General features: G+C 38.1%; 1 protein-coding gene across 1 annotated transcript; it reads right to left on the reverse strand.

Annotated features, from left to right (window-relative positions):
- Positions 1–322: 322 nt before the first annotated feature.
- LOC141901768 (trafficking protein particle complex subunit 8-like) lies at positions 323–13,258 on the reverse strand. Its single transcript, XM_074789217.1, has 28 exons — positions 12,989–13,258; positions 12,304–12,504; positions 12,065–12,154; positions 11,761–11,935; positions 11,402–11,567; positions 10,909–11,041; positions 10,399–10,688; positions 8,157–8,269; positions 7,602–7,752; positions 7,332–7,435; positions 7,095–7,200; positions 6,826–6,957; positions 6,412–6,483; positions 6,068–6,220; positions 5,789–5,924; positions 5,509–5,700; positions 5,113–5,276; positions 4,932–5,006; positions 4,485–4,763; positions 3,978–4,375; positions 3,402–3,555; positions 3,003–3,099; positions 2,801–2,919; positions 2,434–2,637; positions 2,215–2,319; positions 1,870–2,015; positions 1,703–1,798; positions 323–1,622 (listed from the first exon to the last, which is right to left on the reverse strand). The coding sequence occupies exons 1-28, from the start codon at positions 13,143–13,145 to the stop codon at positions 1,358–1,360; spliced, it is 4,473 nt and encodes a 1,490-aa protein (XP_074645318.1). The 5' UTR covers positions 13,146–13,258; the 3' UTR covers positions 323–1,357.
- Between the last annotated feature and the right edge of the window lie 1,693 nt (positions 13,259–14,951).

A 14,951-nucleotide genomic window follows, 5' to 3' on the forward strand; every position in this document is an offset into this window, starting at 1 on the left:
GGATTTGGACCATATTTCTGTGAAATGCTACTAGCCCTAGTCTTTATTGGATCCTCTATTTTCTGAGGATGTAATTTGGGTAATGGGCGATATCAACCAACAGGCTGCTTGTACATACCAATATTGCCGAAGCCAAGGCTAGGAGGATTCTAGAGTTCAGAGTCGGCCAAATATACGAATTTTCCATATCGGCCCATTTCAGATGATTTCAAAAAACCATAGCTAAGATCGCCATATTCCTACAGAAACTTGTAAAGCAATTCAAGAAACATGATTTTATGGTATAATCAATAATTATTTATTTTATGTAAAATCATTGGTTTGTCACGATGCCTGCAGTAGTATGCTAGCGATATATCATTTTATACATTATCAACAGAGCGAATGTCGAGAAATCTTTCATTCATTTCTATCCTATATTGCACATTAAAACTCAAAAATATACAGACCGTATATGATAATACACAATTAATTGCAATAGGTGACATCAACCTTTAAACCTTGTACACCTAGATGATGCCCCACTATGAGTGAAAGAAACATTCTATCTATACATAGCCATCACTCTTAATTTCTTTTAATTATATTTAATTTCTAACAGTATACTGTTCTTTCATTAGAAACGTTTACAATTTCTTTAGTTTTTTCAAAGAATGAAACACAAATAGAATTTTTCTGCTATTAAATCAACGTACGCACTACTAATATTGCAACGTCTTTTGAAAGATAACGTCTTTTGACAGATAATCTATAAAATCGCCATAGTATCCATATATAATACTTGGGCTCATTTTGTATGGGTACTAAATCTACTCAACGTGGGAAGAGAGCAAAATTTACCAGTTATTTCAATGTTTTTCTCATTTTATTCTTACCATGGTAGTTATTACCATCATTATGATAGCTTTATACATCTACCGCATTCATGACTCAACTGACATACACCAGGAATTCGTTAATATACAGCATTTCCTATCTACATTGTACCAGTAGTTCAGGTTATTCTTTTAACGAGGCAAGAAGTCGTGTCAGATTACAGCCAAAATAAGTTCATTTCCTATAAAATATCTACAGCCTCCTGTTAGGACATTAATACAGTAAATCCAAGCCTTGACTGCAACTGGCCTCCACAGCAGAACAGAACTTACGTCAGATTTAACTTACATATAGTCTCAGTTCACTTTAAAAGTGGCCCTAGGGCTAGGAACTGACATTCACATTATATTGATGACATAATCGGTGAAGTCTTGTTGACTGAGCTCGGTATTCAGTCATCAGTTGTGTTATAAACAATAAGAATCCAAGATACGCGAATTTAAGTTTAATCCAAGACGAAAGCAAAACCGTTTACCGCAATCTAATCTGATGTATCGCGATTGATGACCACTAACGTTGGTGCTGCAGTTTTCTGCGTTACAAAGTCCATATTCAACTCGCTAACAGAAACTTTTACTTGCAATTGACTCAAGTTATAAACACCCGGTTGACTGAATCCAGCGAATAGGTCCAATTTCTCAGTGCCTTGACTGCCAAGAGTTAAATGATTGCCGGTTTGACACAGCCACACGAATTGATTACAGCCTCGTGGATGATAAAATCCGTCCATCGTGTTCTCGTTACGACTGAAACATATGAATAAAATAACACCTTTAAAAACATGTTCTATGTTCATAGGCTTACTTATCAAAATTAGAAATTGTACCTATCATTATTTTCGCTATTGCTGGTGTCAAGTTCCACAGTTACCAGATGATGTGAACAATTATGTAATAATATCCTCACCGGAATTATACAAAGCCTGAAAAAATATACTTCAATTATTCATCTTGGTCTGCAGTTTTAATACACATCTTTGGCTCTTGTTGTTACCTATTTTTCCTGAAGTCGTGCGATAATCTTTGTACACAATTGATATCATATTTGACTAGTTGAGTGACTACTGTAGAATCTGGTATAGGGTTTGGTGGCGGTTCTGGTTGTTTGATGATCTTCACTGGTGCTTGTTCTACAGCCGGCTAAACAAATTAAGAATATACAGAGAGTTAAAAATGTTACGATCTCACTTCAAAGCATATCAAACTACATATAAATGAGACTGGCGAAAACTCTGTGGAAACCACTTGAAGCATTTTCTGTGCCCGTAGAGACGGTGGTATCGCGGAAATTCAGTTCTCTACAATGTTGGTGCATGAATCAAGGCTTTTGAAGGGTTACCTGTAAAGTAGGCTGTGAAATGCGCACAGTGTCGAGTGTATCTAACGTCACTTGATGTTGTCCTCTTAACGTGATAGATTCCCCTGTATCTGATATTACAAATGCCTGAAAACCGACAATAGAATATGATTCTGGAGACATAAACCCGTCAAATCAATTTCTACCTGTCAATGCAGAATTCTAGTTAAGTAGATCTGAATAACAGAACATCATACATACCTTCCACAATGCAATTAACGTCATATTTGTCGATACAGCATTTCGGAGTTGTTGTTGAGGTGTTGTTTCGTCCAAAGATGGCATTAGTCCATCTGGTGAATGGATGACCGAGTTCGATAGAGATACCATATCACAAGGTGGCAGAGTTGGATTGAACATAGATCGGAAGTAGAAGTCAGCACATGGGACACCAGCACTGTGAATCTTTGAAAAATAAATGCAAATGCCACAAAAAATGTTTCCTCAGTTGTTGTTTAGATTTGCTTCTTGAAAATGAAGATAGATATGCCAACTTTAGTTTAAAGTTCAAATCTTAAAAGAGTCAAATGCGGAACTACGTGAAAACTGTAAGGGATTGTATACATACCTGATGCTGGTCAAATGTAACATTTGTAAATACAACATCTTTGTAATTTTCGCAGTTGTTCTCGGATTGATGGGCTTTGAAAGACATCATCATACTTTCCCTAGGATTTACTTTAATATCTACAAATAGCATTCAGTGTTTACCAGTAATCGGAAGAAAGCCATGTACCCTTCACAACATAAGTACATTAAACTATATTTACCACTGTTTTGTTTAGTGCTTAAATGATGAAGCGCCCACATTTGGCTTGCACAAGATAACTGCAGAATACTGAATTCGATTATTGTGGAATCTTGAATCTGGAAAACAACACAAATTAGTCAGATTAGTCAATGCCCAGAAAGGTATGTTAGTTCTCCTTCAAAATAAGCATAAAGACCAAATTGCAGGAAAATGATCTTTCTTCCATTTTCACTCCAATACGCCAGAAGCCATGAAATTTTCTCATTGCATCTTTTTTCAAAAAATTTTGGGGGAGCACTCCCGGGACGCCTATAGTTACATGCCTTAGGCAAGTGCAAAATTTCACTTTCACGAAAAATCAGACCCCTCTTAAGACGTGGCTGGCTGTACGGGTCCGAATACCTTTATTCTAATTTACCTGATTCAGATTTTCTATTTCGGCTTTAACAATGAGTGTGTTAAGATTTTTACTGTCCGTATCAGACTCGGCGGAGCAAGCTCGTTGTGCTACGGCTGTCAGTTGTAACGAGGCACACGTCTCAATGGTCGCTGTATGACGTAATATACGATAACTATCAAACAAAAAGAAAATAATGGAATAAATCAATTTTGCAATACTGTGTGTTGAAACAAGCCATTGATGACAACAGTTCTCAGACTCAAGCTCGAACTCCGAAATCACCATGCATTAGTTCAAATTGCATTTTGGATTTGCCGCATCAAGGACCAATAGCTAAATTTTCTCAAGACAACTTTTTGAATTTTGACTCCGTTCCTCACTTACGAGGTCATCTTCAAGGTCATGTCACTGAAAAACAGTGGTTAGTGCCTAGTTCCGCAGCTAGGCGCATTCTTTCCACTGCATAACTAGATCCCCATACTAAGATTATACCCAAGTTTCATCTATATCAACCCACTATTTACAAAGCTGAAAGACAGACAGATGAACAGTAAGAGAATAAGGGTCTAACAGAATCAACAGTTTTGTGATTACCTGTATAAAGGATTTTCTTCTACGGATTCATAATAAAACAGGAAATCAATCTTATGTATTGCACTAGTAACAGGTCCGTGTATCCACATTGGGAGTAGAGTTTTCGCACCAGGCTTTAGCACATTGTTTGGTAACAGAATTTCGATTACATGCGACACAACCTTCTTTTGTACGACGAATTCTTCAGCGCTATTGGAATTGTTGATGCTGTGCGGTATTGTATCATAAACAGATACCTCGTCCAATACCATATCCGGCGTGCCGAATGAGAAAAAGTCCGGAGCAGACGAAGCCACTTTTAATTTATGCAAGGATATTTGTCCACGGTTTTCAAATTCGACGGTAACCAGTCGGATTTCTCCGCACAGCATCGATTCAGGAAAACGATGAAATTTCACCTGAAATGAATGCAATAAATCAATGATCATTATCTTCTGAAAATGCTTCAACATACGGTGGTAATAATAGTGATCTCCCTCATATTACTTTTGCTGCAGAACGACCTACCTCGAGCAAGGGCATCTTAGGAGCTATGATTAAATCCAAGCGACAGTCTGGTCCGTAGACCTTACTTGTTTTCTCCGTTTTCGACTGATTCAATCTAGGACCCTGCACTTCTAAGATACTCTTTCCACGTATAGATATCGTACTGATGAAACTCGGTCGTTTAGTAATGAGTGGACTATCAGCGGGTAACTGAATCATCTGAGTACTAGAGCCGAGATTATAGGCTATACCGGTTATACCTAATTCACCAGTTTGCTTAGGAATCACAGTTAGATGGATCTAAATATTTAAGAATACATTTCCATAAAGTTCAATAAAGCTAACCAGATTTCAGTTGTATGAGTACAGAGTATGGTTATTGATAATAGAATAGCCACACTCTGAGATGCAGAATGGATTACTGGTATAAGTTTAAATCCCACTATTATTACAGTCATGGATTCTTACTGGTTTCCGTTCCATAGGAAGTAGAATAAATTCAGGAATGACTTGAGTTTCTATCACTTCATCGCTTAAAGAGCTCTGAAAAATAATAACAGTTTCAAACACTAAGCCACAGTACCAGTAAATAATCATAACCTAAAACGAGAGAAAAGTGAGAAGGTTTAGAAGGTAATACTAGACTTACTTTCACATTTGTTTCTTTCTCATTTGTAAGAATAAGGCTCGGGTTTTGTTGGTTTTTTTCTTCACCGTATTCCATCACCTGGAATTTCCACAGCAGTATCACATCTGATAAAACTAACGCTACCTTTAATGGATTCTGTAACATCACTTCCAGTTGAACAGCTTCTAAAAACAGTAAAATAAATAAATGAACTCATTATCATCTGTAAGTTTGCTATATTCTCCCAAGGCATCTTAAAATTTTAGATTTCTTTAAACACATACTTCAAGCTTCCACTTAAAATAGATGAAAAATTATTCAAACTTTAGGATTAGCTACTGCAAGACTGACATTTGACAACTTGACATATTTGACCAACAGAATTAGCTGAATGATGTATTTCTTCTCTTTTCTTACCTCCAACCACCGCAGTTGGACTATGATTGTTATTTGTTCTATTCGAATAGCAATGAACAGTAGGTTTGAATACAGGTGATACAGTGCCATTATTTGCAGACATCAGTAACAGTTGTTCCAGGATCGGCCAATTGGTCGATTCTTCAGTGTCAACATTTTCAAACGTAACTGACGATGCTTGAATATAAGTTGCTGAAAATCCAGGAAATATAATCAAAACTATACAATCCACAATACAGAGTCGAGGATAAACGTATGGTTGGTTTACTCAGAAACATACTTTCCTCGATGTTTTCAGATCTGCAAGCCGAAAGAAGAACTTTCGGACTGTTATCATCTATCAGTGGAAGCGGAAGTTGAGGATATGCACCGTTTACTAGAGTTATACCTTCTCCGTATGACTGAGCCATCAGTTGCTGAAATATCAAATACAACTACTCTAACAGACATGCACAGAGGTCAAGCTTTAGACGATAAGCAATTCATTCATTCGTCCCTCACAATCATTGAACAGTTGGCAGGAAATATGTAGGTCAAGATAGCTGCTAGAATTACGTACCTTATAAACAAAGAGATATTCTCGAAGAAAGGCATTCTGTTGAGCTGGTGTCTGATGACTTTCGCGTGTTAGTAAATGTTTGAAAGCAGCCGTGGCATTCTCTAGTTGTTTCAAATTAAACGACTGTCGCCCAAGAGTAAAATTTATATGATCCTGCAAAACCAAATCAAAGATTACATTTAAGGGAAACATCATAAACATTGGCTACCAGTCAGCCATCTTATCACGTTAATGCAAACTTCACACAAATGGTGGTACAACCAAAACCATATCCCCCTAGATATAGATATATCTAGGTAGGATTCTTTTTGGTGTATCTAGAAACTAATATCATTTACACTTACTTCAGCAAGGGTCCATTCTTTTCCTTTATACACCTGCAAAGCTTGTGAATATGCCCGTAATGCATGTCGCCTCTGAAAAATCAAGAACAAAAGTATCAAAATATCAAAAATCAATACAATTGTGACCAAGCGAGATACGACGAGAAGAGACACAATATCTGTGTATGAAGATAACGAGAGAAATCCCACAATAACGAAGCCAAGATTGAAAAATTCTATGTCAGAATGATTAAATTTGAGGAGTGACGTTTCGGCTTACAACTGTTAGCCATCATCAGCATCTAACAGTTGTTAGCCGAAACGTCGCTCCTCAAATATAATCATTCTGATATAGAATTTTTCAATCTTGGCTTCGTTATTGTGGGATTTCTCTCGTAAGCGAGATACGTATCAACTTAATTGCTCCAAATCTACCTGGCCAGCTTTACTGAAACGATGTCCAGCTAGGATCATATGGAAGGCATATTTTCGAACCATCGGAACTTTCATGTTGATAAAACAATGAGCTGCTTGCTCCAATAATAAGGCACTCCTCAAATCTGCATCCTATGGTAAAGAGTTGATGATGAATAGCATGAAACACAATATTGAGATCCGCCAAAATGCCTTTGTACAAGACTGAAGGAGATTGTTCTGTTGACCATTAATTTGGTTATTATATTATTTCCAAGTATAAGACTTACCTCGCTCGTCATTTTTATGAACTGCATGGCTGCTTCTGAATAGAGTCCTCGTGATTTTAAAGCCTCTGTACTCATCAACGTTGTCCTAGTAGCAAACTGAGGCGACCTGCGGTGAAAAAAATTCAAATGGTATAATAAACAAGTAGTGTCGCCACAAATACGTCCAGAAAAGTACCTGTACCTCCATTTTGATTAGGACATTTGCTAATTGGAGGGATGACTTTCATGACGACTTACTTGCACGTATTGAGGTAAGTCGATATACTAGAATCCATGTAGTGATTTGGATACTGTCGTTGACTAATGCTGCCTTGCATGAAGATACTTAAACACGCCATTTCCTACAACATGAATACAACAGTTACTATAGAGAACTGGGAGGGAAAACTGTCCTTTTTTACGAGCAGTTAATGATCATCTATTTGTAGTTCAGTCATGAAATTTAACATGTGCACAGAGGAATAGTATGCCATAAATGCAAAGCTCCAATAAAATAAATTTAAGTACCATGACTCCAGCAAAGTGTAGCCAAGCGTGATCATTCTGGAAATCTCTTTTTACACTGTGGTAAGTTTGATAGGCCAATTCATACTGTTGAAACATGAACGCTAAATCTGCAAATCTACGCATCTGAAGCTCTGGCGCTTCCTGAGTATATCTGGAGAAAATAGAACATCAAAATACAGCCAATTTTATAAGTGCTTATTCTGTATATGTACAATCGGTTTTTTATCTAATGAAGATAATGTGGTCAGAGGGAATTATGAGAAACTCCATCAATGTCATTGTCTCTAGCTTCATTCAACAATGCTGGATCTGTTCATGGACAGTTCTGAGTCTATGATTCATTCCATCTTAACAGCATTCCAGACTTAACAGCTTAAATTTATTTTTTGTCCAGACACTCAACGTTTCCTTTATCTAATCATCCATAAATAACTAACTTAATCTGCACTACCCAAAAGCTCTTTCCCCAGTGATATGGATTAAATAAGGTTGATTTTTCTTTTTACTTGACCAGTGAAGTTGAACATTTAACTCCAGTTGGCCAGAAATACTTACACTACGGTAGTATTTTGCATAGGACTTTGTTGACCCGGAGGCGTCTTACTGCTACCAAACCATTTTTTCGTTGCACTAAAGAAGGACCGATGAATACCTTTTCTTGAAATCAACTGCAACGAGATAAAACAATTACTTACTTCAAGGGTAATAAAGATTGATAATCTATCTGCTATGTAGACCAGTAAAAGGATAAAAGCGAGGGATGGCATAGACATTTTACGCGGTCCCTACAGATCAGTTGTTCCTGGATATACCGGTAAGGAGTTTTAAAGAATTCAAAATTGAAGGAAGTGTCTGCATTACTCTCATATCCCAATTACAATAGACTCCTAAATCAGTACTGTAAACTGTAAGCCATTTTGTAACCAAATTCCTATCCTTTCTTATTTGGTAACAGCCTAATTGGGCAACAAATTCTGGCCCTAACTGTACCAACATAGGCATAGTCTACTATACAACTTCTAAAATTTCTAATCGCCTATTCCTCAAAATTTAAGGAATCTTAAAGGAGTTTCGCTCAAATTAAAGGAGTTTCAAACGCCTTTAAAGTCATTTTCCGTGGAGCGGTGTGGCCGAGCGGTTAGAGCGTTCGACTCTGGGAAGCCAGGTCATGGGTTCGAACCCCGTACATTGCAGTAGTGTCCTCAGGCAAGACACTTATCCTCATTGCCTCTCTCCACCCAGGAGTAAATGGGTACCTGGCCTGATAGACGACTCCTGAGCGTTTGTTAGCTGCTCGGTGTTACTTCTCCCCAGGGAGAGATGACTGATACATGTTAGAGTATAAAATTGGCCGGGGTAATAATATCAACTAGGGGTCCAGGGACACCATGCCCACTTGGGAAGTGGTTTCAAATGCTCAACAATCTAACAATTTCAATATTCAACGCCCCCTGGTGACCATATACAGAATCCAATGACCTTGAAACTCACCAAAATCATAGAACATGTCAGCAGCTACGATTTTGTAATTGATTGTGATAACAAAATATGCCTTGTTACCAATTTACTATTTGCCATTATTATTACTATTTACTATTTGGAAATACTAAGTCATTCTACTATTCAACGCCCCCTGGTGACCATATTCAAAACCCAATGACCTCGAAACTCACCACAATCATAGAATATGTCACGAACTACAACTTTGCAATTGATCATGGTAACAAAATATGCCTAGGTACCAATATAATAAGGAAATACTAAGTTATTCTACTATTCAACGCCCCCTGGTGACCATATAGAAAAACTTATGTCCTTAAAACTCGCAAAAATCATAGATGATGTCATGAGCTACAACTTTCCAATTGATTGTGGTTACAAAATATGCATTGATACGAATATAATAAAGAAATGCTAAGATATTGTATTATTCAACGCCCCCTGGTGGCCATATACGAAATCCGATTACCTTGAAACTCACCACAATCATAGAGCACGTTATGAGCTACAACTTTCTAATTGATTGTGGTAGCAAAATACGCTTAGGTATCAATATAATGTGGAAAAACTTTTTCCAACTTACGAATGAGTACTGGTGACACCAAGATGGCCGCCAATTGCGTCATAATTGGCTGATGAAAAATGCCTGTCTCAGGTATAAAACATCCCTTTCCAAAGAATACCCATCACAAATTGTAATGAGAAATGGCAAACCAGTAGGAAGCTACAGGACTCGGGCCAAAATTAACATTTTTGGGCACTAAAAAGGTCATAGGACGGCCATCTTGAGTCCGACCGACCCAATTTTTGTTATGTTGATGGGCCCTGGGGGGATTCACATTTATCTGAAAGATCAAGGTAATTGATCGAAGCGTCTTCAAAATTTCCCTCAAAAAGTTCAAAAATGTGTAAAAAGTGCTGATTTTGGTGAACAACAATGGCTGCCAGTCGGCCATCTTGATTCTGACAGGGCCAGTTTTTGGGCTGAAGATGTGTCTAGGGTAGATACATGTGTAACCCAAATATCGAGACATTACCTTGAAGCGTCTTCAAAACTTCCCAAAATAACTGGATTCCGTCTACGGACGGACGGACGACGGACGAAAAGTGAACGCAATAGCCCGCTGGGACTTAAGTCCCAAGTGGGCTAAAAAATGTAAAGCGCTCTGAGCAGCCTGGCTGGATTTAGCGCTATATAAGACACATATTATTATCATTATTTATTTAAAATGAGTTTATAAGAAATCGTAGGAAACCTGTTTTATCAAGGGGTGATCAGTTCTATTTCCATACATACCTGTTCATTGAGAACTCGTATAGATCTTTCCGCCCACGGAATTAAACCTCGTACAATGAACTCGTGGATGAATATTCTCAGACGATCGTGATCGCTGATTGTTAAACACATTCCGTGCTGTAAAGCGCGTGCTCGATCGGTTAATGAAATCATTGAATTCGACAGCGGATTCGTGTCTCGTAACGACGCCAAGTTGTCTGAAAACGTCGTATAAACAGGTGATTGGTCATCCTCTGTACGAGCGAGAGGATGGTCTATTACCTCGACACTATTTGGCTGACCGATGAAATCTGTAAGAGAAGGAAATTATTATCCAAAACTGAAACACTTAACAGCAGTCAATTTGTTGATTCCCCATCTAACTAGACACAAATTTCAAATTATGTTTTTCTAAAAATCAAAGGAGTTTCAAGAACCTTTAAAAACGTATTCTATTTAGGAGTTTTTAAGGCATCCAAGGTGTCATAGGGACCCTGACTACGAAACAAACTGCTATCAGGTAATTCTTACCTTCAGTTGCTTCTGACGCTGGTTCGATATTTGAGATATCAGGTCGACTACTCGGTACCGGCTGTTTGCTTTGCATCGACGTCAACATATCCAACGGTTGATTGCTATAACTGAAATCATGATCTATCGCATCCTGGAAAACGATAAAACGATCGAAATATGTCAGTCAAGAATATCAATTTCACTGTTGTATGCTCAGGGGCAGATTTAGGGGGTGGTCTCAGGGGTCTGGACCCCTGCCTTCCTATAAGGTTGCCTTTTTTGTTAAGACAGAGACAGAACCTATAGATTTGACACTCATCCTCTCAAAAATTGCATCTTTTAGGGTATATCTAACCCTAGATAGAAGGACCCCACTTGTTCAATGACATGACTGCTTTATCCGAAATTGCCTTTTCTTTATTTCTGGATCCGCCTCCGATGGTTTTGTATCGCCATCTACAGTACCATTGAATTTTGAATTCGATAATACGAAATTTACTACAACACTCACCGAGGAATTAATACGCTTGGGTAAAAACTGACACCACGGATCGGGCATCTGAGTCAGTTCACCTTTCATATTCTCAGCCGCGGTCAACGATCGAGAATTGATTTGTAACAAGTGACAAGCATTCGCTCCGTACATACTTTTCATGCTCTGATAAACTGCCTCAGCTCTGCATAGAAATAACATAATGATTGAAGCAAGTTCGTCCTATACGAGCAGGAAAATTAAGATTTTAAATTATTTGAATCACCAGAGACCTTGGTGCTGAATGTCTGAGAATCCATAGGTCCCGGCGGTATTCGCAGAAATTACTTATTCAGGATTAGAATGTCTTTGTTATCAAAGTGATCTAAATTACTTACTTGGATTCTTCCCCATCAACGACATCATGAAGTAGTACGTAATATTTGAGAATATTAGGAGAAAACCATTTCGGCAGTTTATTCGAGGAACCATGCTGTTGTTGATGTTGCTGTTGAGACAATTTCTGAAATTGATCCATTGGATCGGCATGACTTGAAGTCACCACAAATATACCTGTACATTGTCGGTTAAAGAATTTATGGTCATAGTTTTTGTATGGATAATGAATTATAATAAATACTTCAGGAAGGTACCGTTGTACATGGTTAGGAATGAATTTCTATGTTTTTATATAAAGGATACACGCAAGGAAGTGTCTCACGAATTCGTGTTCTGATGGAAACGCCACCTGCAGGAAAGTTTCTCGGTACGCTTCGAACCAAGGAGTTGAACCTGAAAAAGTAAAAAGAAATTTTTACTTCACTATGAGCCAAATTTTCATTCCAAGTTTCTACTTCAATTTAACCGATTCAGTCTGGATTCAATTCGAAATATCGTGAAAGTTAAACCGGTCCCCGTTCCTGATAACAGAATAAACTTACTACTAATTTGAAGATCATAACTTCCAACAGATATAATATTTCCATGGTTACCGTCACTAGAGGGCGGTTGAGTATTGCCGACTGCTTCACTCATTAGTTTACGAGCCAAGGTCGGCTGTGGAACCGACGTGTTCATATCTTTCATAACGATACGTAAATTTTGCATCGTATGGGTCAGGTTTCCTGGATCTCTCATGTGAGCTGAAATAAAAGCCGATACTCCCAGATTATTCTATCCAAGATTATCTATATGATAATAATACATAATTGGCTGGCAATGATTCAGTGAATGTGTAGAGAATGCAGCATTAAAAGCCTGTGCCTGCCCTGGTCACGCATGGTATTCTGAGTCAGACTGAATTTAGTATTATAGGCCTGATCGTAGGGCAAAAAAAGTGCAGGAATGAAAACCCTATTCACATTTCTAATAATAATCATAATTTTCAATGCTTGACCAGCTGGTTATCATTTGTCAATGACCGTAATATTAGTTGTAGACGTATTTATGAACATGGTTGTTGGCGTGCTTTGCCTTTGGGACTGGCGTAAATCGTCTCTTCGGGGGGTTGAATATTACACTACATTTTTTCACCTCTTCAACCTTACACTTGCACACACCCACCGGGGCCTATAAAAAATGATAAATGGTGCAATCATTGATCTTGGTCCATGTGTGTAAACGTACCTTCTTGCGTTAGTCTACAGAAGGGTTGTGTCATTTCAACGAATGACAGGTTGTTTTTCTGGCAAACTTGCTCGGCATCGTGGCTACATAAAACGGCGACCATAGGGCTGAACGCGTCTTGTATAAACTCGTGGGCAGTTTGCTTACACTGGGCCATGTTTCAGTTTATCGTAGCTTCCTCTACAGAACCATTAGTGTTGTCAAAATAGTACGAAAATTCGAGATTTAGCCACTCGGTGTACCTCCATGATTTTAGTGCTTAATGTCAACGTACGGTGGCGCGAGTGTGTGGATATTAGATAAAACTCGTACCCACCCGGACTCTAAGTATGCTGCGATTGCCATATTCCACTTCCCAATCCGTGTATTAGTCGTAACCGCATGTCAGTCACATGACAGGACAAGATGGCGGACGTACAGGTGGCAAGTGTAGTCTTTTTTAGTTTGCTTCTATCGGCAATATTTCCCGTTGTATCTGCATTCGATGCTGGGGATGCCATTGCACTGATTCTCGGACTTGTAATAGGCATTTTAGGAATATGTGCTTGTCTGGGGTGCTACGCAAGACGGCGTGGAGGTCAATAAAATCAAAGTCGGCGTCACCGAAATCAAAATCAGTGACACTAATGTTTCTGGCTACGGATGGTTTATGTGCTGTTGTTAGTCCTGTGTATATATTCACTTTTGAAGCATTCATATTAGATGCTGTAATAAAAAGTCGTGATTGAACATTCCATTGATATATAATTAGTCTCCGATGATATTTGAATTTGATGTCAACTGCGACGCAAGCCTGAAGCTGAAGATAAGATCGGTTTGATTGGAGATACCTCATTTCTGGTGGACGTAAGGTGTACCAGCAGCAACCAAGATCTGAAGAATGTGAACGAGTGTTACGACCAACAACTGTGATTGTGCAAATAATGAACTGATTCAAGTTTTCGGTGAATGCAAGAAAAAGAACTGATATGAATTTGTAATAAGCCATGATGATAGATTAAAAATCAATATTTGAAGGTTGCTTAACAGATATTTTTCTACTTGTCAATGTTACTGGTGGATTGAGGGTGAAGATGATTTTTAATGCGATTATTTAATCTAACAGTTATAAATATATTAAAACTATTGTAAAAATTATGGATTCATAAAATATGTAATATAGAATAAAAGACCTTTTCAGCTCATTTTTGCTTTTGGAATATATCCCTTTGACAACAATCAGTAGACAGGAATTTAAACTTTTCTCAATATCACCAAGCAATGGTGAGGCCCATCAGACTGCTCTGTCCATATCTGTGGAACAAGGCAAAGGCAATGACCAAGGACAGATGGGGCACCTGCCAATGTCTTTTCTAGTCGAAATATGTTTGTTATATCCAGCTTAGATTTACTGAAGGGTCCTTTTATGACTCATTGGTTCCTTAAACACAACAGGAAATGCATTTTTATGTCACAAAGCTTTTTTCCCACTCGACACAACGGATGATAGAACCAATCGGACTGCCTGTGAGGGCAAGTAAAATTTCAGATATACTTGCTCGCGCCAGGCAAGTGGCTTTCATTCCTTAGATCAGACCCTGTGATATAAGGTCTTGGGAAAACTGTCAAAGGTCCAAATTGGGTCACCTAACAATGTCCATAGTGTACTAGTGTAAATATGTTTTTTGTATCCAGGTCAGAATTTGAAAATTTACTAGATTTGTAATAACTGATACACACTGAAGACTCTGCTCGAGTCAGATCAACTGCAGTGATTGTTAATCAGTTTTGTGATGCCTCAAATGAAATACATATATAACTCGGATTTAGTCCGACATTTTGCTGTACAGCCCAAAAGGCCTACTTGTGCAGAGTCTATGAGTTCCACTGTTTCAATTCTTTTTCTAGGGATCCAAGGTAAGTTTAAATTGGATCAATTCAAGAAATCAAATAAACCAAGAAGAAAATAAGGACAACCAATATG

Source organism: Tubulanus polymorphus, chromosome 3 (genome assembly GCF_964204645.1).
Source record: "Tubulanus polymorphus chromosome 3, tnTubPoly1.2, whole genome shotgun sequence".
Taxonomy (NCBI): domain Eukaryota; kingdom Metazoa; phylum Nemertea; class Palaeonemertea; order Tubulaniformes; family Tubulanidae; genus Tubulanus; species Tubulanus polymorphus.

Coding starts and splice junctions, on each gene's coding strand:
- LOC141901768 (XM_074789217.1), bottom strand. CDS start 13,145: ATGGCCCAGTGTAAGCAAACTGCCCACGAGTTTATACAAGACGCGTTC. Junction 7,753..8,156: donor ATGCAAAATACTACCGTAGT/GTAAGTATTTCT, acceptor TATTTTCTCCAG/ATATACTCAGGAAGCGCCAG. Junction 7,436..7,601: donor TACACTTTGCTGGAGTCATG/GTACTTAAATTT, acceptor TTCATGTTGTAG/GAAATGGCGTGTTTAAGTAT.